The 22,316-nt window shown below is 38.2% G+C and overlaps 1 protein-coding gene across 28 annotated transcripts in view; it reads left to right on the forward strand.

Moving 5' to 3' along the window:
• LOC121325201 (sorbin and SH3 domain-containing protein 1) overlaps window positions 1–22,316 on the forward strand; it is a 198,050-nt gene that overhangs the window by 163,495 nt on the left and 12,239 nt on the right. For 19 of the 28 annotated variants that reach the window (XM_041267551.1, XM_041267552.1, XM_041267554.1 and 16 more), the window contains 10 exons: window positions 3,495–3,560; window positions 4,362–4,463; window positions 6,711–6,757; window positions 11,778–11,956; window positions 15,187–15,269; window positions 16,575–16,811; window positions 18,324–18,362; window positions 18,621–18,667; window positions 18,878–18,992; window positions 20,402–20,527. In XM_041267551.1, the coding sequence (XP_041123485.1) occupies window positions 3,495–3,560; window positions 4,362–4,463; window positions 6,711–6,757; window positions 11,778–11,956; window positions 15,187–15,269; window positions 16,575–16,811; window positions 18,324–18,362; window positions 18,621–18,667; window positions 18,878–18,992; window positions 20,402–20,527 (1,041 nt within the window). The remainder of the gene's footprint in view (window positions 1–3,494; window positions 3,561–4,361; window positions 4,464–6,710; window positions 6,758–11,777; window positions 11,957–15,186; window positions 15,270–16,574; window positions 16,812–18,323; window positions 18,363–18,620; window positions 18,668–18,877; window positions 18,993–20,401; window positions 20,528–22,316) is intronic. The other 9 variants (XM_041267560.1, XM_041267563.1, XM_041267550.1 and 6 more) reach the window with 8 other exon arrangements.

A 22,316-nucleotide genomic window follows, 5' to 3' on the forward strand; every position in this document is an offset into this window, starting at 1 on the left:
TATTATTTTCTGCATAATGGAGAAAGGGTAAAGTCAATGAATTGATTAACCAGTTAACCAAAATAATTGGTAAATTTATAATTAAAAAAAAACAGTTTTTCCACAAAAATAGCCAAATTATCGGTTAAAACTGAAAATCAGAGAGCCCTATAATCTATATATCTATCTATCTATCTATCTATCTATCTATATATAATATATATATATATATATATATATATATATATATATATATATATATATATATATATATATATATACTCAATAAGAGTTCCTTTTTTTAATTATTTAACTTAATTTTGCATTCTTCAGCTTGACAAAAATAATTAATGACTGAAAGGGTTAAAAGCCTTTGAAGGTGTTATTCTTGAAGATTGAGGATGATTTTTTGTCACTTCTAAATGCTCTTACCTTGGTGTTGTTTTGCGGATTGGTCCACTCCCTGGAACTCATCGTCATTCTCCCCCTTTTCACTTAATCTCATTTCACTTATTTCGTTTCATTCCTGAATGAAGGGAAGCCGCCGGTCTGCCGGCTGGCACTCTTATTAGTCTTTCTTTTCATCCAGCTTTCTTTTAATATTTAATTTCCCTTTCATTGCATTCGTCTGTCATTGCACTGGTCTTTTATTTCATCATTTTATTTCATCATTTCATTCATTTATCATTTCATTTGTCTTAACATTTCAATAATCTTATTTCGTCGTTCCATTCGTCTTTTATTATCTCATTTCATTTGGTCAGGGTGACTACCTGCTGCCTGCTGACAGACTTGCAATTAATTCCTTCATGAATTCATTATCTTCTTTCTGCATTCGGCCAGTGTGGCAGGATAGTGAGCTAAATCCAGTGTAACCAATCAACAAAGTTGCATAAATCAGGTGGCTGCTTACATAACATGCTGCTGTCATTCACTTTCTGTTGAAAAAAGCAGAATGCCATAAGCTGTGCTAGTGTATATACGACTACCACAGCTTTTTATTTTGAGGGGAAGGGATGGGGGGCACCTTTTAAATAGGTTCTTTCAATTGATAAACAGATTCTGGGGTTTCCTTCCTGGCACGATCAAGAAAACTACAATTGGAAAAAAAAAAAGAAATGATTTTCTGAGTAGAAAAGTATGTTGTTCTGTTAAAAACAATGAAATAAATTAATTTAAAAAAATCAAAATGCAGTCACAAGTGTAATCACATATCTAGAGTATTGCTACGAAAAAGCCATGCATTATACAATGAATTTACTCAATAAATCACATTCACCTTGTCAAGGTAGAAATCAAATGTGCTAATTACGCAAAGGCAGACAAGACCTTAATTGAAATATAAATGATACTTAACCATATTGCCACTAAAGAATCATACCACATAATACCTGAGAGCTTTTATTCACACACAACAGCCGCTGTAGAGATGCAAGCAGCATGCCAGTGTGGCACCGTTACACTTGAAAACACCAGTGTAACAATCTGTTCCCATTACCCACACTGCTCTCCTGGAAACCCAGCCCCTTATATATATATATATATATATATATATATATATATATATATATATATATATATATATATATATATATATATATATATATATATATATATACACATATATATATATATATATATACATATATATATATATATATATATATATATATATATATATATATATATATATATATATATACACACACACACACACACACACACACACACACACACACACACACACAGTGCCTATAGAAAGTCTACACCCCCTTGAACTTTTTTCACATTTTGTTGTGTCAGTGCCTCAGAGTTTCATGCATTTAAATGAGGATTTGTTTCTAATTATCTACACACCATACTCCACACTGTTAAGGGAAAAAAGTTTTTATTGAGACAAAAATTAGATATTAAAATATACAAAACTGATTTGGCAGCAATTACAGCTGTGAGTCTGTTGGGATAGGTCTCTACCAACTTTGCACACCTAGATTTGGCAATATTTTACCATGCTTCTTTACAAAACTGTTCAAGCTCTGTCAAGTTCCTTGGGGAGCGTTGATGGACAGCAATCTTCAAGTCATGCCACAAAATTTCGATTGGATTTAGGTCGGGGCTCTGACTGGGCCATTCAAGGGTGTTTACCTTTTTGTTCCTTAGCCCCTCCAGTGTAGCTTTGGGTGTGTGCTTTGGGTCGTTGTCATGCTGAAAGGTGAACTTCCATCCCAGTTTCATCTTTCTTGCAGAGGGCAGGAGGTTTTCCTCAAGGACTTCTCTGTACTTTGCTCCATTCATTTTCTCTTCTATCCTGACAAGTGCCCCAGTCCCTGCCGATGAGAAACATCCTCATAACATGCTGCTGCCACCACCATGCTTCACAGTAGGGATGGTTTTCTTTGGGTGATGCGGTGTGTTGGGTTTGCGCAAAACATAACACTTTGCATTTATGCCAGAAAGTTCAATTTTAGTTTTGTCAGACCACAAAACTTTTTGCCACATGGCTACAGAATCTCCTGAGTGTTTTCTTTTGCATACTTTCTTGAGTAATGGCTTCCTTCTTGCCACCCTACCATACAGGCCAGATTTGTGGAGTGCTTGGGATATTGTTGTCACATGCACACTTTGACCAGTCTTGGTCATAAAAGCTGGTAGCTCTTGCAAAGTTGCCATTGGCCTCTTGGCCACCTGTCTGATCAGTCTCCTTCTTGCTCGGTCATCCAGTTTGGAGGGATGGCCTGATCTTGGTGGTATCATTCCCCCTTTACTTCTTAATAATCGTCTTGACCATGCTCCAAGGGATATTCAAGACATTTGACATTTGATACTTTTGAAAGCGCCTTGGTGCTCATGGTTGAGTCTATGCTTTGAAATGCACTACCCAGCAGAGGAACAGCTAAAGGAGCTGCTGAATTTATCATGAAATCTGTGAATGAACAATTTAACACAGGTGGAGGCCACTTAACTTGGTGTGTGATTTTGAAGGCGTTTGATTACACCTGAGCTAATTTAGGATTGCTATTACAAGAGGGTTGGACACTTATCCAACCAAGCTATTTCAGTTTTTATTTTTAATTAATTTTGTAGAAATTTCTAGAATATTTTTTTCACTTGGAAGTTGTGAAGTAGGATGTGTAGATAAATTAAAAAAAAAAAAAAACAATTTGAATGCATTTTAATTATTCCAGGCTATAAGGCAACAAAAGGTGAACATTTTGAAAAGGGTAGGTGTAGACTTTCTATCGCACTATATATATATATGTGTGTGTTTTTTTTTTTTTTTTTTTTTTTTTTACGTTTTGCTTATTCTTTAGAAAAAAAGGTTAAAACTTAACCTGGCCTCCCCAGCTGCCTGTCCTATTGCTGCTGTCTCTGTCTAACTGCTGTTCCCAAAGTGACCGTCCCTTTCTCCTTGTCCCTCCCTCCTGCCTGTGTTTCTTTACCAGTCCTTGTTCTCCTTGTGATGTCTTGTCTGTTTTCTGTTCATTTTCCTTACTTCCTCCTCTGCTTTCCATTAGCCTCCAAAAAAGATCTGGGATTATACTCCAGGGGACTGCTCTATCCTCTCTCTAGAGGATAGAAAGGTAAAGCTTTTTCTGCCTGGGTCTTGTGCTAGAGTTCCTTTTGTTTCCTTTTCTGACAGTTGTTTTGTGTTTGGGAGTGTGTTTTTGTTTTGTGTGAGTGGCTGACTTTTTAAAATGGCAAACATTAGTCAATGTGTTTTTTCACTCTTGAGAGCATGTTCTTTGGTTTATAAAATACTGTTTAATATTCTTTGCTTTACCCCAATGTATATTTTGCATTTGTTTTCTTCTATCAAAATGTACAGTTTTTAGAAATAAGGTGCAAATTCTGCAGTGGGGACTGAAATCGTTTTTTTTATTTTTTATTTATTTATTTTTTTAATATGAAAAACTCAATCATTTTTACAGTCAAGTTTGAATAGCCATACCTTCAATTTCCTGAAGAAGAGACTTGGTATCGAAAGAAGAATTTGAGCTGATTCTATTAAAAAAGATCATTATTTAAGGCAGCTGTACTGCAGTGTGACACATCGGCTTGCATTTCTAAAATAACCTAATCAAATTTAAACCACCGAATATAGTAATTTGGTGAATTTTCTTTGATAAAGATATTTTTATTGCAGAACTTTTTATGTAACCACTACCCTCTGCTCTGTTGGTGTCTACTTCTTGATCTCTCAGCTGCCTTGTGTAACGCTGTTCTACCTGATGCTACTGTTTTATCATTTAGACTAATCCCCTCCTATGCTTGCTACTCTTGCTGTCGTGCAAAATGCCTGCCTGTCCCCTCTATATCCTTTCATATACAGGTCTAACTCTACTCATCCTAACCCTGAGCATTTTCATTCCTTTTCTAATCAGGACCAGCTAGAAAAAGATCTCTACCTGTACCAGGCTGAGTTAGAGGCAGATTTAGAAAGCATGGAGAAGCTTTATAAAGCACAAGATAAAAGACTGTGGAAGGTATTGGGCCCTCTTTTCACACTCCAAGTTTAACCCCTTAAGATACACAAGGAACTGAGTGGTTTCTTCTTAAAATACGTTTGAGAGTGGACTCAAGTATCAAGAGGAAACTGACAATTTGGATGACCAGATTAAACCTGTCAGTATGTTTTGCACACCTCATTGCAAAAATGAGAAAGTTAGCATAATTTGTATTTGTAGGACACCTATGTTCCATGTACCTTAAAGGGTTAACTGTTGATCCTGATATAATATATGTATGTGTGGTTTTCAGACCACTATTACCACCAATCTCAGGACTGGCTTATTTAAGTAAAGTTATTAGTCTGTGAAACCAGACATATGCTTAAAATTTTATTCAGACGGTCCATAAGTTTTTCAATTTCTTTCTGTCAATAAATCGTTCCCCCATGTTTCCAGCTCTCAGCTTTGCCAGGTAGGGAATCCAGGGCTTGACACCAAGAGAAAAACTTTAAACCTTGTAATATTATTCATGGCACAAGACAATTATACCCAAAGGAAAAATTATTTTAGTCCCTCCAGATGCACAGAATGTAGCGCATACAGCGCAACTACCAGAAATCCCAATGCAATTACTGTACATGTGAAGAAAATTGTATTCTTTTAATCAACTTGCTTTAGTTCACACGTGATTGTTAAAGCTGACTTGTCAACACAACAGACCACAGTGAGAGTTCACAAAGTACAGTATTGTTGTACTTGTGGGAAGACAATAATATTGGATGTGCATAACACCTATGAATAGTTATACCATAATAATAAAAACTCTATGTCAAGTCCTGGGCCAGCCTTTCTGAAGTAGCCAGCCTCTTTCACTTGTTAGTGGAGGGTTAATTGAGAAGAGCTTTCCATGTGTTTGGAGTCTAATATGACGATAGTCCCCCTGCTCTTCATGAGATAATCAGAGCTAGTGGAAGCCCCGCTGCTTCTCCCTGCTCGTGTAAGCTGCCAGAGTATCAGCTCCCTGCATGGTGTTGTGTCAGCTGATCAAGGCTTAGCTCTCAGCTTCAAGAACCGTTTTCCACAAGTATCCGTTTCCAGGCGATAATTGCATCCCAAGTCAGCCTTTTTCAGGGGTATTTCACAACGGTTTCCTGTTGTTGTTCTTGCATCCTGGCTATGAGAGCTGAGAGCTGCCTGATGAAATAATTAAACTGAAAGACAGTAAGGAAGAGAAATTCTGAGGATGGTAACGCTTAACTTTTCTGTTTTCAATTCCTGGGCGGGGGGGCAAGAGAAATGTTCTGCGTCTCTCTTGCCAGACAAATTACAAAGGGGGGGACATTCCTTTTGAAATAACAATAAATCCTGCCCCCTGTAACTCCCATAAAAAACTGAAACCCAGCTGCGTTACAGATTTTGGTTTGGTATGCATTGTTATTTGCTTGGATATGGGGCTTAGCAGAAAGGGCTGCTGTGCTGTCTTACCTTCTCTGAATGAGTTAGTAACAGGCGGTCTTGCTTGGAGACCAGAGACGCTGATTTAACAAAGAGAGTACACAAGTCTTTTTTCAGCATGATCGCTTGCATGCTTGTAAGATGTAACAGGATGTTTAGAATCATTAACAAAAAGTCTAGACTTCTAATTAACTGCACTAAACCACTAGAATGTTTTGTCTTGTTTAACGCTGAGTGGTAACAATTATGAGAAAAAGAGCTGTGAGTAAAGAGCTGTAAATAAACCCATCCTGTGAGTTGGCTTGAAATGCTGAAAGATCTGCTGTTCTGATAATGGTGTTTCAAAGCTGTATGTGGCCTCAACACCTACTGTATTCGTGCAGTTCTGCAGCAGGAATTTCATAAAATAAAAGCTCCTCTCCATTTTTAGGAAGGGATTGCGATTATCTCAACATGTGTATCTCTCTGCAGGCTGTATTTGTCCACCTGGCTGTCTGTTCCTGCTCTTGGCTTTCATCAAAGTGACTCATTCACAGACAAAAAAAAGGGGCGACAGGAAAGACCAACCACATTGGCTGGACTAAAGTCTGTCACTCCCTCTGGGGAACCTTGCAAACATTATCTCTTCAAAGCACAGCTCGCATCTTGTGTTCCACACCAGCTGTACATGTGCTAGCTTTTTGCAGCTTGCCTTAAACCTCTAAATTGATTGACTCCGGCCAGGAAAAGAGAAAACCGACCAGCTACCTCATGACATATTTCTGTGTTTCTTCTTTGAAGCATCCTCCTGGGGATTTAACAATGACTTCTTTGTTTGGTCTGTTGCAGAGTGCACCATTCAACCCTCTGGAAACCCCAGCAGAGCCTCATCAATAGTAAGTCTTGTGCACTTTCTGTCAATTTGGAACTGTGATTATAGTCAGAAATAGTCGGCAGTAAAGACCCTTCTCCCTTTGAACTTCGTGATATTTTGTTTATCTGATTAGTGGTGCTGCTGTGCTGGTGGATGTGTGTTTTGGATTTGAACCCTTTCTGCTTTTTTCCGGGTTCAAATCTACAGAAGTTCTTCCTTTGCTTCAGAAAAGCAGACGGTAACACTGTGTTTTGTTGTGGGATTAAGGCTGTTTTTTCTCACTGCCCTGCTCAGATGAAAAGCACTGGAGATGGGAAAACTGCCTGGAGAATTAATCCTGTGCAGCTGCAGTGATAACTAAAGCTTGTTTGGAGCTTTTTCTTTATTGATCTGAAGCAGAACGAAAAATCATTTAGGGAGACGGAATTAGGCAAATCAGCTTGCTTGAATAAGTATAAACTTTACTGTGTGAGATTTATTTATGGGTGTTACTTACTCTATGTAGCTAGATAGGTATTGGAAACACTTAACCTTTACAGATGTTTCTGTTTTAATAATTGAATAATACAAGAATGGTCATGTAATATTCAAAGAATTTGGTAGGGGTAATTCTTTAAGACAGAAGTCTCGTTAATAGGAATGCCCAAGTAAAAGGGACACTACTGTACATACATATGTCTTAAGATTGACGTCTTTATGTATATCAAGAGAACTGCTTGTAGAATTGTTTTGAAAGCCATTCTTTTCGGTTATTAAGAGTACTAGGTATATAGAGGTCCTCTGTCCACTTTTGATGAAACTTGTTAATCACTTTTTGGTCAGTATGTTCAAATGCTGAGTCTAGGTCATGTTTATTTTTTAATGATACTGATACAATAGCTCTAATTATGTATTTGTAGCTGTGATGGGGTTGCATGTCACTAACGTAATGGTTGTTTAAATATAGATACAAAGCTGCATACAGTACCCCTACTTTATAATATAAAGTTAAGTACTCTACACACACTGAATTAAAATAAGAATGTTAAAGTAATTGTTATAGACTATGTGCCTGTGATTTGAATAAGGTCCGTCAATTCCCCAGCTCTGATTCTGAGTTTCAAAAGGTAGATGTATTACTTCCCTTTTATTACATACAGCTTTAACATTAAGATTAATAGATGGCATTCAAGCCAGCCAATGCTTCTTGTAAAACCTGCTGATACATATTGGATGCTGATATCTTTTTGTAAGTACACAGCATACAGATGTAGATTTTGAAAAGGGTTTAATGAAAATTAAGAGAATTGTGCATTTATTTTGATATCGAAGTAAGCCTTTTAAACTAATGACTTGTAGGAAAACAGAATATGAGCTGTAGCAATTCATCATTTTGAACCAGATGCCCTTATGCTGTGATGACTCCTGTCAAACCAAAAGCTTTGTAAGATATTGTACTGCATTCCCTCTTCATAAAATCCACTAACCAGTAGCTGTATCTAAGTGGAAGCAAATGCTTATCCACTCAGAGCACAGTTATCTCCTTGTGCACTCATTGCACTGTAAAGTTATTACTTAAGTAACCATCAAGGGATTTAAATAAGTAATTGAGAAGATTCAGTCTACTTATATAGGAAAAGGAAGATACAGCGGGCCATGTTTTCAAAGTGTGTCCTCCATAAAATAACTTTAACCCTTTGCAGTCCATTTAGCCTGTCATGCGCGTCAGGTCCAATTTATTGTCAAAGTGCTTATGAGTTCTATATACAGCTTAGTTGTCTGGTTCTAGTAGAAGCTAATTAAAGACTGGAGTAAACCCATTGCAAATATGGCCCATTCTTTAATGCGTTACAAAACAACTTTTTAAAACTGTATTCAAATCAAAACCTTACAACAGTATTTATTTAAATAAATGTTCTTAACCTTGTATCCAGGATCTACAATATTCTGTTGTTGTTTAGTTTAGAATGTATTTAGCATAGAAGTATTTTTCAAGTAATAGCATACAAGCAAGAGGAGGCCATTCGGCCCATCTAAGCTTGTCTGGTTCCTAATGGCTGATTGATCTCAAAACTTTGTCAAGATGAGTCTTAAAGGATCCCAGTGATTCAGCATCAACAGCATGGCTAGGTAAGCCAATCCATACCTTCACTACACTCTGAGAAATGGTGTCTCCTTTCTTTGTCCTTTGGCCTGTACTTCAGTAAAGTCCCCCCTAATTATTATTTGTTCTAAGCTGAATAGATCCAGATCTTTTAGCCTGACTGTATCAAGCAGTATTTTGGTCAGTGGCGGCTGGTGGCCAAAATGTTTGGGTTTCCACACCTCAGATGCAGGTGATGGGATGGGGTCTGGGGGGTGGAGTCCAGGAGGCCTGGGTCCCGGGGGCCAACCTTGGTGGTAGAAGCACTGTCCAGTGGATCTGTTTCTTGTTGGAAACGATAAACAAAAGTTTGCTCTGTGATGTCTTATCATGCTAGATTTTTCAACTACTTTTATTATTAAAGTCAGGATCGTCAGCCATCATGTCTTTTTGAATTGATAGCATGGCTAAAGTATTTATTGTTCGTTTTTCATACATTAAAAAAAATTGTAATATAAAAAGTGAGATGTTGACATAAGACAAATATATTAAACACAGTGAATGTACTCAAAGTCTTTAATGTGTATTTATTTAAATGTAAGTTGTCCCTGAATCTAAATCAATCCCAAGTTCAAAGACCAAGAACAGGAAAAAATAAGACCTTAAATGGAAGTCACAATAAAGGTCTCCAGAGAAAAAAAAAAAATAAAATCTGTAATTAGCAAAGTAGGTTAGTTTTTAGTAAGTAAGTAATTTAATAATTTAATTTAAGTAATTTTTAGTAAGTAATTTAGTAAACTTAATTAGTAAGTTTTTTTTTTTTTTTTTTTTTATTTTCAGGAACCAGCAGATATAAACCTAAAAAAAGACAGATCAGCCAAACAGTAAAAAAAAAAAAAAGTTATTTAAAAACATCTAAAAAAAAAAAAAAAAAGTCTGACGCAGCTATCAACAAGATAAAAAATATATGTATATAAATAATATTTAAATAATACAAATATACTATACAGAAACAGGCAGTGGTGGTTCGTAAATTAACAGAAAAAAAACAAGAAAAATTGTCGAACACAACAAGATATTACTGAGCATAAATTAAAGCACTACTGAAGAGCAACAGCCTCGGGAGAAAAAGGGACAGACGCCGCAAAATAAAGGCAGATTAAAATTGTTAAAAGAACGAAGTTGAAGAAATGAGTGTTCATTAACATTAATTTAAAGTTAGACGAAATTAGACAAAGATAATTAGACTTGTGAATTTTATTTTAATATTTAAACAGCTTAAACATTTTCTGTCTTTCTGCAAAGTAATACACCCCATGCAAGACTAAAAGAGATGAAGCTGTGCTGCTCATATTTATAGCCTTTGTTGTCTTGGCACACGCGCGCTGATCGCCTTATCACCATGTTCGCTAACCGACTGCTATCCATCGAGACTTTTTTAAGCAAATCAATCATTAAGCAATCATTGCTGGCTAAAGGTTGCGCATGTGCACGATGGATTTGGGTGCTCATGTTTCTGAGCAAGCACAGCCCAGCTTCAGCCCATTAAACAGATGGGATGAACGACATTGTGCCAGCGTCACGAGGGAAGGGGGAAATGAAACGCACATCACCCAGAAGAAGGGAAACACAATTCAGTTAATTCTTACAAAGATCCCATTTGTGCTGGTATTGCAAAAAGTACTATAAAATAATGCCAAAATGTTCTTACCTAACCTAGCCTAATGTGCAGCGGTTGGTAGAACTGCATCAAGTTTTCTTGGGATGTAATTGTCTTGAAAGCAGGTTGTTTAATTCATATTTTGTGTATCCCAGAATCTAAATCTTGTGTGGATGTCATAGTGAATTAGCAAACTGCATTAGGTGGCTGTGTGGTCCAGTGGTTAAAGAAGCAGGCTTGTAACCAGGAGGTCCCTGGTTCAAATCCCAGCTCAGCTACTGACTCACTGTGTGACATGAGCAATTGACTTAACCTCCTTGTGCTCTATTTTTCAGGTGAGATATTGTTGTACGTGACTCTGACTCTGATGCATAGTTCACACACCCTAGTCTTGTATCTTGTAAAGTGTTTTGTGATGGAGGTCCACTATGGAAGGCACTATATAAAAATTATTATTACAGTTAGCTACATATTTTAGTAAATAAAATTGAAGCATTCTACAAAAGAACAACAGTGACATCCCATAACCTTTCTGTTATAAGCCCTCTCTTTATCAACCCTCCCATTTGGATACCTAAGAAGGTTTGTACTCTTATGAAATATGAATGAAACTAAAACGTGACGAAATTAAAACGTGTACACCCGTTAATCCAATTTGAGTCAATAACTGAGCTATAGATTAGCTAAACTTATCATTGTGGCTTCTGTTTTCTTGTTCAAAGATATAGTAAAATGGCTTTTAAAGCTGCTGTTCTGATGAGGTATGCGCCTGCATCTTGGCTGATGAAAGCTCATTAGAGCTGGAGGATTTTGTCCAGGGAGTTGAATGACTCCTTTGTTTGAAGTAGACCCATGCAAGTCTGCGTTTTTTGCAACCTGGTGGATCACTGGCTTGTGGGATTGTAGCCCGATGGGCTCATTCCTGAAGATCACGTGGACCGGTATTTCTATAAATGCCTCTGAGTGCACGGCTCAAACACATTAGCTTTCAAGGTCTCCTGCCTCTTTCCAGAGACAACACAAGTGGCTGATACCGCTTTGAAAGTGTCTCTCCATCCTGCGTTCGCATACCTGTTACTCCTGGCTGGATTTTAGTAATTGTCAAGAATGATGCATTGACTTTGTATTTCCATCCAGCCTTCCTGTGGAGTCACTGGTACGCAATCAATCAAGACATGTGCCGTCTTTTCCAGATAGCAGGATATAGCACATTGTTCTCATCTTTCTATATTTAGTTTAAGCATGCTCAAGAATGCTGGGATATAAAAGCTCTCAGAGGGACTGTGCATTGTAAAACTCCTTTATCATCTTTTCTCCTAGCTCAATGCATACCCCTGACTACCATGCAGTAAGAAGAGAGACAGACCCAATGATCGGCGATCAAGGGATCTCTGAGAGTGAGAGGCTCATTTACAAGAGTGTCCAAGAGGGCGGCGACATTCCGTTGCAGGGGCTAAGCAGTCTGAACAAGCGTCCATCCAGCTCCTGCTCCACAAAAGGTAGGCGATGCTTTCTGCTATAGGGGCTCTGGTTTTATTTATTTTCATTTGATCACAATTAGACAATTATTTTGTCTGTTGCACCTTGTTCCCCTCTTATGTCATTCAGTACAACAATGTACAGAATGGCGTACTTGTTATGATAGCCACAATGTAGGTGTAAACATGCCAAGAAGTGCCAAAATCAGTGTATCTGACACAGCACCCTATACGATAAATTTGTGTAATATATAGTTCAATTAAATGAAACAATATATACAGTGCTGCCTTTTATAACGCTGCTGTTGGGAGCCATTGGAAGTCATTTGTGTTTCTCCTAACAAGAATACAAGTGTTAGTGTTATTATGGAACCACAACCATTCCGACTTCTGACCTGTTTCTCAGTATAAAGGGACATCTTCTAACGAAGAAACAGTGTGTGTATACAAATAACAAGAGACCTTTGTAAACAAGCTGATCAAATCCCATCTCATACTGCAGTAGATTTCCTGTTAGATTTGATGGGCTTACATCAGATATCCAATTGATCCAGATTGTCTACATCACACCTCAGAAAAAAGCTAGCATTGTACATTGTGTTCATACCACATGCTGTATGGTACCATATTTAATGACAGTAACCATTGCTCAGTGTTGGTGCTTTTGTTCTTAAATGTGAAATGTGCTGCCAGTGTCTCATATTCCTGTTCCCACCTACTCTTCACAGCAGGCAGAGCCAGCCAAGTGCTGGACAGCTTTCAGATCACACCTTTTAAATGCTATGAAACAGCTGTCAAGAAGCATTAGTTATACTGTACATTTTTCTTCTGTAGACATGGAGGAGAGGCAGTTATAATTGTGCAACAGATTCATGTTGTTCTCTAGTTATGTAATATTAAATAGAAGAATGTTTTACCATTTTTGTGGGTTGACAGTAAGTAAAATATTTTATCAACACAGTGTTTTATTGTATTTTACTGTGAGTTGAACACTTCATGTGTTGTGAACAGTTAAGTGGCTGCTAGTGATTGCATTATTTTGATTTAATTACAGAAATGTTATCAATCAGCATGCTTTAATCTGTGATCAGACCTAATAGATTTTATTTATTCTGTTGTTCTGCATGCTTACCAGTGGACAATAAAGGTGGGGATACTTACATCATTTCACCTTCTTCTTCCGTAAATAGCAGAACAGTTAGTAATGTGCTAGGTAATAAATGTAAGCATAAGAAGCCATTATCAGCTGCTAAAGCCTGCATTTCCGAAATCCTCCCTTCCAAATTTAAGCCCAAAATGGTGTCTCCCTGCACTGGGTTGCAGGAGAGGGAAGCCTCTGCAGTGCATCACTCCAAAGCCCAGAGCTGCGAAGACCTACATGATGGCACCAGCTATTTGAACAGCCGGAAGGCGCTGGCGAGCAAGGTGGGGCAGAGTGTGGAGTCGCTGCTCCACAAGGAGAGGGCTGAGCTGGGGAGGAGGACTGGGATCAGCGCCAGTCTGCAGGAGTATGGCTGTCATTCCCACAGCGGCTCAGCCCCTCTGTGGAGCAACATTGCAGAGTTCAGCACCATGTACAGAAACATGCATCACGTCAGTCGCACAGGGAGCCAGGGAGGTCCGAACAGAAGCAGTAGCGTGAGGAACATCGCCTCCCAGTTTGAGCACAAGGAGCGATGCAAGCTCAGAGGTGCAGAGGAACCGGAGCAGATCCCCCTGCACACTGTGTCCTCCAGGGTGACTGAGTTTGAGCAGATCATTCAGAGATCGCAATCCATGCCCACGTTAGATAGCACCGGATCAAACCACAGCAAGAGCCCAAGCACTACCCGTTGCCCGCCCCACATGGCATTGGCTTTCTCTGCTGAATCCCTCCTGGAGCCCCAAAAGAGAAGGAAAGAAGAGGGGCTAGAAATCAAGATCATGGTGAAAGGCGCGTCCTTCTCCGGGAGTGATGCCGAAGACCAAGCTTCAGAGTTTAGTGACGCTGTGCAGCCCGACTCCCTCTCAGCCTGTACAGAGTCCGAGCTGGACCTCCTCTCCAACACCTCAGCTGACAGCTCCACCAGCAGCATCCACCTACCCCACAGACACCAAGCGAACCAGTGCAAGGGAGCCTGCCCTGCCTCCTACACTAGATTTACAACCATCCGTCACCACGAACAGCAAGCCAAGGCTCAGGCTAAAATAGGCTCTCAAGACAATAGGAACACTTTCCCTAGAAACCTCTATCTCGTGGGCCCCATGCCCTTCCGATTGAAAAAACCTTTCCAGCAGGAGCACAAAAAGACACATTCTCTATCTCCCATTGTCTTATCAGCAGCCCGGGACTCACCAAGCCAAAACAGTACCAAGAAGCCTAAAGAAAGTGTGCTAGATAACAGCTTCCTTCAGTGCTTGTTTTCAGAGGAGAAGCCTCTCATTCCTCAGAGGCAGTCCTCCCTGGAGGTGGTGGAAAGACTGAGCAGTCATACAGCAGGGGAGACCCAGAACAAAGGCTTAAATTCCCCCCTCGGCAAGCACTATGGCTACATTGCTAATGGAAACAATGTCCCCTTCGCCACGGCCTACGACAGCCTGGACCGTAACAACAATCCGCAACCTGAGATGGGGGTATACCTCACAGGTGGCTTTTCCCATACTTTCAAGTGTCACTCCCATCTGTGTGGCCGATCATTTTTAACTGTCCTCACACTTGTGCTTTTCTGTCTTTACAGTGATATTGCAATCTTCATTCCAGTATGTCTGTTTCTTTTCCTACTTGTTTTGGTTGACATTTTGCCACGAATCAGTTTTTTTACAGTGTTGTTTGCAGGCTGTGTATGCAGCGTCCATGATTAAAAATAAAATATACATATCATGTAAAATAAAGTATTTTAGTTATTGAAATAAGGTGCTTAATCATTTGCTTGGCCATATTCTCAGTTTAATTTTATTTTCGTTCCACATGGAGTTTTTTAAATCAGCTCCCCAACATTCGTATCAGTGCTCATGACCATTTTCTGTAAAACTGCAAAATCACATTATCTTATGCTTATTATTATGCATTACTTGTAGCTGGAATTTGTTATTACTTTAAGTGAGATGTAAAAGGAGGCATTGAGTTGGAGAATCACAGACACAGTCAATTAATATTTGATAGATGAATGCACAGCGACACAAGCTACTGATTTGGAAAAGATCCCCTTTCATCTAAAATGAAGTGCATTTTACAGTGAAACAGATACCAACTACTGTTGTCTTTTAAGTAGATTCTGATTCGCCACGGCATTTTGCCCCAGAACGCTCGGATACGACAGACGATGTCGTCCGTAGACGCTACGATGACAAAGAGGTAATATACTGATTTGAATAAAAATCCATGGTTTATTGATTGGAACGTGTTATTGAATGCTAATGCTAGATATAGAAAATCCTTGTCATGCAATTTTAATTCTACATCAGTTAAATTATAGTACCTTGCAAACAGTCTTTTTAGGCATATTTATAATCTGAAATGAAAGCCTGGCCCTTGTCATATTCAGGTAAATACACTAGGATTGTAAAAGGCCACCACTAACAAGGTTTCTTCTGGGGTAGTATGAAATACAGTTAGTTACAACCACCCTGTGTTTAGTTGAGAGGACAACCTTTTGTTTAAAAATAGAATTTTATGAACCTGTTAGCCTTTTAATTAATATTTGTTCAATGCAGACTTAATTTTGGATGACAAAACAAATTTAAAAAATTGGGAAAGATGTCCTGGTATTTTAACAAATATTGGTTGATTATAAGGGGGTGCCCTGTGGCTCATCTGGTAAAAGCACTACCACTTGTCAAAATTGACATCCCAGGTAAAGGCGGGTTCATACCTTAGTCTTGTGGACACCAGGAGAGTTAAACTCTGCCAACCAGTCTACCTTGGCTCACCAGAGTCAAGAAATGGGCCACAGTGAGGGTTGCAGGATTGAGGTATGAGCCAATTGGTAGCTTAAGTCCGAAACAAAGCAAGCACATTGGATTGAATGGAACTGTGTTTCTCTGCTATTATACAGCTTAATATTCTATATTTACTATTATGATTTTCAAATTAACAATGAAAGAATTAATCTCAATTAAAAAAAACAAATAAACAAAAAAACTCTTGGCCCAACTCCAAACAAAACAAAACAAAAAAAAACAGCTAAAAGGTTTTGGCTGATGTGAAACCTATTGTCAAGCAGGTAGAACTCTTGTTGTGTCCAGCTGTTTCCTGTGAACGCAAAAGTGGGTTGATGGCTTGTTTTTCTGATCTGTACAGAGAAATGTGTCAAAGGGAGTACCTTTTCAGATAACTCTTTAACCTCAGGTTCTTGTTCAGCCTTAGTGTGTCTGTCCGTGTCCCTGTTTCTTTCTAAATAGCCCAAGAGGTTTGTTTTCCCGTTTTACTGATGATCACCTACATCTTTCAACTAACTGCATTCAAATGGGGTGTACATTGGATGCCTAAAACTTGCAATGAATTTATTTTCTGTCTTTTTTATTCAAGTTACAAGGCATTTGTTTTTTCATTAATAACTAGCTTCACATATTTAGTATATTTATAATTGTATAAATATATTTGATTTCTAAGCTGATCAGATCATTTATTTTATGCAATTTTATGCAATTTTCACAACAGAAACTTTTAGAGGAGCAGAGACGTCTTAAACGAGAGCAAGAGGAAGCCGATATTGCATCTAGAAGGCACACTGGACTCTTTCTAACACATCACCAGTTTATCACTAACGATCGATTCGGGGACCTCCTTAACGTTGACGATGCAGTTAAGAGGAATTCTGGGTCTGAGGTCTGTTCCAGTTACCTCAATCAGCTGCTTGACCCAAAGCAAGATTTGCCTCCCACATTATGTAATGCTGTAGGTCGACATCCGCTCTCCAGACATTGACTCAGTAGATGTGTAGATGCTGCTTCCACCTTAACATGGCTGCTGGTAGAGGAATGATCATACTGCCTGCGTTATTAGCATGCCTGCTATGCATAGGTTCAAGCACATAACCTGCGTTTCATTGGTAGCAGACTATGGCTTGGTGTGTTTTCTGCTTGTTGCTGTACCTTGTCCTGTCTTTGTGTCTTTATTTTTTACCTTATTTACCTAATTTGGGCATTGGCTATAAAAGAAACGCTTTTCATTTTTGTTTGTTTTTATTTGTTCTTTTTTATTTTTTGGGGGGGGTGGGGGGGTGGGGGGGTTGGGAATGCTACCATAAGTAAAATAGAACAGTAGTCTGGTTAGCTCATTTGAGCTCATGTCTAGATTATAAAGGGAAATTAAACAGTAGTTCATTACAGTGTTTTCTCTGCATACCTACCCCAAGTAAAGATAACAGATCACGTACACAACATCCAAACACCCTATAAGAAACTAATTCAATTAGACAGTACCTGTCAGTACCTGACAGTACCTGAGAGTCGGTCAGGCAGGTTGTTGCTGGATCCTGTGATTCATGCTTTGCTTATGTTAATATTCAGTGTTGAATAGCGTTATTCATAACCTGCATATATGTTTTTGTTTTTTTTACATCAATATACATATGCCAAGTGTAAACACAATAAATCAATTTCCATTGGGGTTTGTATGGAGAAACTGAACTGAAGATTTCTATACTTACAAAAGGGCATTAGAAGTTATGTTCGCAGTCAGCGTTATTTTAGCTCGGTCCTTTACACTGAGGTGTATCCATTTAATTCTGGACCTCTTGTTTCAAGACTCAAGTGAAATTAGTTTGGAGGCCTCAGCCTGCTTTGAGCTAGCCTCGCAGAATCACCTCATAATTGGCACAATTCTCAGTGTGCTTCAGACAGGCTCAAGACAGACAGAAGGCAGGAGGTGTTCAGATCAGTACTGAAAAGCTCTCACAGAGCTGTGAGGGGAAGCGCTCATGGCGCTGGTGGGCATGGTCCTGACATTAGCCAGCGCCTTGACTAAAGTCAGTGTGCCAGAATGTTTCTTTAATTCTAAATATGACTAGCTGTTGTTCTAATAGGATAGCTCTGTATGTGTGAACACTAAAGTAATATTGTGGGTATGCAAAGCAGCAGTAGTGGGGAATGTCAGTTCCAGCAGTAAGGCAGTACATGGAAAGTGGACTAGCAGTTAGGTCTGTCAGACTATTTGGTTTCCAAACTTTTTTCTGCAGTGCACGCCAAAAAGAAACATATCACTGTCACATTTACTGTTTTGTATTCACGCTTGTAAAATATAAAGAAAAAATCTTTCCTTCAGTTTTTCTGAAGAAGCTGTTTGTAAAGCGGATTCAATCTTAAAGCTGATGGTCACTGCTTTCCCTGCCCCATCTTATAAACTGGTATATTTCCCTTTAAGAGGAATTAATTATTATTATTCTTTTTTCAACTTTCATGATTACAGTATTTAAAAAATGAAGCGTCGACTGGGGAAACGATGTGTGTAAGTAGATTTCAAACTAATAAAACCTTTTGTTTTTTTTATAATACCCCAGCAAAATGTGACAGTGCATGGCAGTGGCTGTAAGAAAAAAAACATGCAATTACAATACAGGGCCACTAGATGTCAGAGGCGATCCATTTAGAAATGGATGTTAAATGTATTTCTGTTAATGCCAGTAACTTGTATTCCAGATCCCTAATTTTTGTATTATTTGACTTGGTTGACTAATTGTATTCATTTTGTCCCTGTTGTTTTCAGATGGTGCCAGCAAGAGCTAAATTCGACTTCAAAGCACAAACACTGAAGTGAGTAGAATTACCAGCTTCAGTTCCACATTGTGACTTGATTAAAGCATTTCCATCTGTGCCATCAAACCACTCTATAAAACCCTGCTCTGATATCAAAATGGCACGCTGAATGTAAAGCACATAAATACTACGATTCTGTACAGCACGAAACACTGGGCTGTATTTTCTGATAGAAGCACCCCATGAGTCTGTGTTTTGTTGTTTCAGGGAACTGCCTTTCCAAAAGGGGGACATCGTCTACATCTACCGACAGATCGATCAGAACTGGTACGAAGGGGAACACCATGGAACAGTTGGGATCTTTCCCAGAACATATGTGGAGGTAACACCGTGCTGCTGTATCACATCCACCAAAACCTTGATGTTTGACACTAGAACCAAACTAGTTTTGACAGTGGTGTAGGACATGTGTTGAGTGACTGAACTGAATTATGTTCTGTCAGTGAGCAGCTTAACCAGCGCAATCATTGTACTAGATTTGGGGGGGGGTTCAAAAGAAAATCTATTAATCGGACAAATATATGACGTAGCTCATTTTGATTACATTCATAGTTTTGCTTCTGTTTTGCAAATAAAAAAATAGTGCGGTCGACATGAATGAATACATTTGTATCTCCTCGATAAAGTCCTGTGCAAGAACTGCAGTGTGGCTGTATAATGCTATTATCCATGCTGTATGTCCAACCCTTGCTTCCAGTTTTACTTCACAATTCTGTTCCAACTGTTTTTGCTAATGCCAGCACTGCTGCAATTTTGCCATGACTTTAGATTCCCCTGGTAAATATGTTGTATTTATGATGCATTTCACCCCATATACGTCAAATTGGTAGGTTATGTCACTGTACATATCATTTACATAATTAATATATCCTTTTGGACTGCAAGAAAATGTTACTCTTATTGATCTCTTTGAAACATTAGATTACAAACATTAGTGCAGCAGGAGGAGTGTAGTCCTGGACTTGCTCTCTGAACGTGTTTGTGAGCAGGGGGGTGGAATGAGTTATCTCAGAATATAAACAGTACATGCCATGTGTCTGTCCATCTTTACAGTAAGCCATCAGGGGGGATTTTAATCCTGTCTCATTAACACAATAAATATACAGTATAGATATCATGAAATGATACACTGAAAAACATTAGAAATTGTTTCCTGCTTATCCAGTGAACTATATCATAGCGCTCTGCACAGTTACAGATCCCTGGAGGTTGTGGGCAGCAGAATGGCCAGTATGGAAAGACAGAAAAGCATGCCGACGGCTTCCTACAGAATACACACCTTACACAAACTTGGAATTGTATACATGAGTTTAGTGAGAATAGAAACCTTGACAGGTGGCAAAGATCATGGAAAGTGTGAGCTATCCGAAATAACACAAGTCAGCTGACATAAAGACATCTGGACTTTCTTAATGTAGACACTCCCATGACCGAAAGAATAAAGTCAGCCTTATCCAGGTACTGTTTTCCAGTTCGTAAAACTTCAATCACAGAAATACACATTGCCCCACAATCGTGCTCAGTCTAAAAGTAGTTGGTGTCTGATTACTACACTTTATCAATAAGCAGACCTTGTTTAGAATCCAGCTTGTTTACATAGCCCAGTTTTAGATGTGTCCGTAGTGACGCATCCTACAGGAAATGGCGGTTTCTGGAGTCTCCAACAGGATGTTTCCACGCTACCCACTGGAAATTGAATGAACCGCTGTTGTGTTGTTTTTGTTTTGAAAGTTGCTTCCTCCCACTGAGAAAGCGCAGCCGAAAAAGGTGCCCCCGGTGCAGGTGCTGGAGTACGGAGAGGCCCTGGCCAGGTTCAACTTCACTGGAGACACAGTGGTGGAGATGTCCTTCAGAAAGGTACAGAGCCACATTTACACACCAACACACCATGTCACACTGTTCCAACCTTTACGTTTACAGCAATACCAAATGAAACTTCATACATTCAATGACAAACGTTTCAACTGGAAGTCTTTTTCAGTGTTGAAGACTTTTAGTGGAATCGTTTTTCATTAAATTGATCATTTTGAATGCTTACTGAATGTTTAATAGTTATTGGTGTACCTTTATGTTTAACAATAGACAAAACCTCTGGCACATTAAATGACTCAGTAAAATGACGTCGCCATAGACACTGATAAGGTCAAGCCATCGAAACTGAATATTTAAAATAAAATCATTAACAGTAATAATTTTGGAAAAGCTTAGTTTTTTACACTGAAAACTATACGTAAAATAGAAATGAAACTAAAGTCTTAATAATCCTTGGTATCATTCAAACCGAATAATTGGAGATAAATCAATCTAAAGACTTGCAACTATCTACCAGTAGAGGGCAGCAGTGCACCACTTTAGGTTATTTTTGTAAGTCATGTGTTGTATTTATGGCACATTTCTAAATCATAAGATGATTTCACTGTAATTTAAGTACATAATTTTGTACTACATGCTGTTAAATTTAATTAAACTAAACTGAGTTTTATGTTTAAAAAAACCCCTATATTTTAATAATTCCTGCTTTCTTAAAAGTAACTAATTATTCCATAAATATACTTGTTTTGAACTGCCATTAGCTACATAGGTATTACATTCTCAGTTAAAAAAAAAAAAAAAAAAAAAAAAATACACATTTTCTATTTTAAAATGATAATGTGATGCTTTAGGGTTAATACAGTTCTTAGGTTCTAAGCCTTTTTTCACTTCCTGGTTTATTACACCTCAAAGGAAGTTATTGGTTTAAATCATATCAGTTAAGGAAGTAACTTATTGGATAATGACAGGAAATGACCAAGCAATTGATATCAAACATAGTGTAGTACTGATTATCATGTGTTGTTTTTTATTTTATTTTTTAAACTGGACATTTGAAACATAGATGTGCAGAGCAGACAAGCTGCACTCACTTTAATCTCGGAAACATTCGTGTAACAGAAAGGTCTTGGGCTGTTATCTTATGAACTTGTTTGTGCTCAAATGGGCATTTCAATAACACTGACAGTGGAAAGCAGCAGGATGGAATGAGTTATATCACTATAAAAACAGTGCATTCATGTGTCTGTTCAAGTTTGCATAGTTTAATAGACCTGGAAACAGGAACTCTCTTGATTTCCGCTAAACCAGTTTAATATTAAAAACAACTGTGTGATTGCTTTTGATGCTGGAGGACTAAAATGTTGTTTGTTCTCAGTTGAACAAATGTGGTTTGACTTTTTTCCCCCGTCAGACTGAGTAATAAATACCTCATTATGTAATCATGTTTGTATACATTATGTGAAAAAATGACTTTTTACTTTTTATTACATTTAAAAAACTGATTCACAGCATGGACATTAATGAAACACTTCATTGCAAGTCAAACCTTACATGCTTTTCATGTCATTTGCTACAAACTGCTTTGGAGGAGGGTTTGACAATAATATTTCAAGTTGCAGACTGACCAAATCGAAAATAAATATCTCTGTAAAATGTAAACTGTAACTGAAGTAAATTGGGGTTACTGTAGCTAGTTTTTTTTAAAGTAATAAATTACAGTAACTAGTTACAGTTTTGTTCAAGTAACTAGCAGATTGCGTTTTAAAAGTAATTTCCTCAACCCTACGTGTAACTCAGGATGTGAATAGTGATAGAAGTACTCCCATCAAATATA

The sequence above is a fragment of the Polyodon spathula genome, chromosome 13 (genome assembly GCF_017654505.1).
Source record: "Polyodon spathula isolate WHYD16114869_AA chromosome 13, ASM1765450v1, whole genome shotgun sequence".
Taxonomy (NCBI): domain Eukaryota; kingdom Metazoa; phylum Chordata; class Actinopteri; order Acipenseriformes; family Polyodontidae; genus Polyodon; species Polyodon spathula.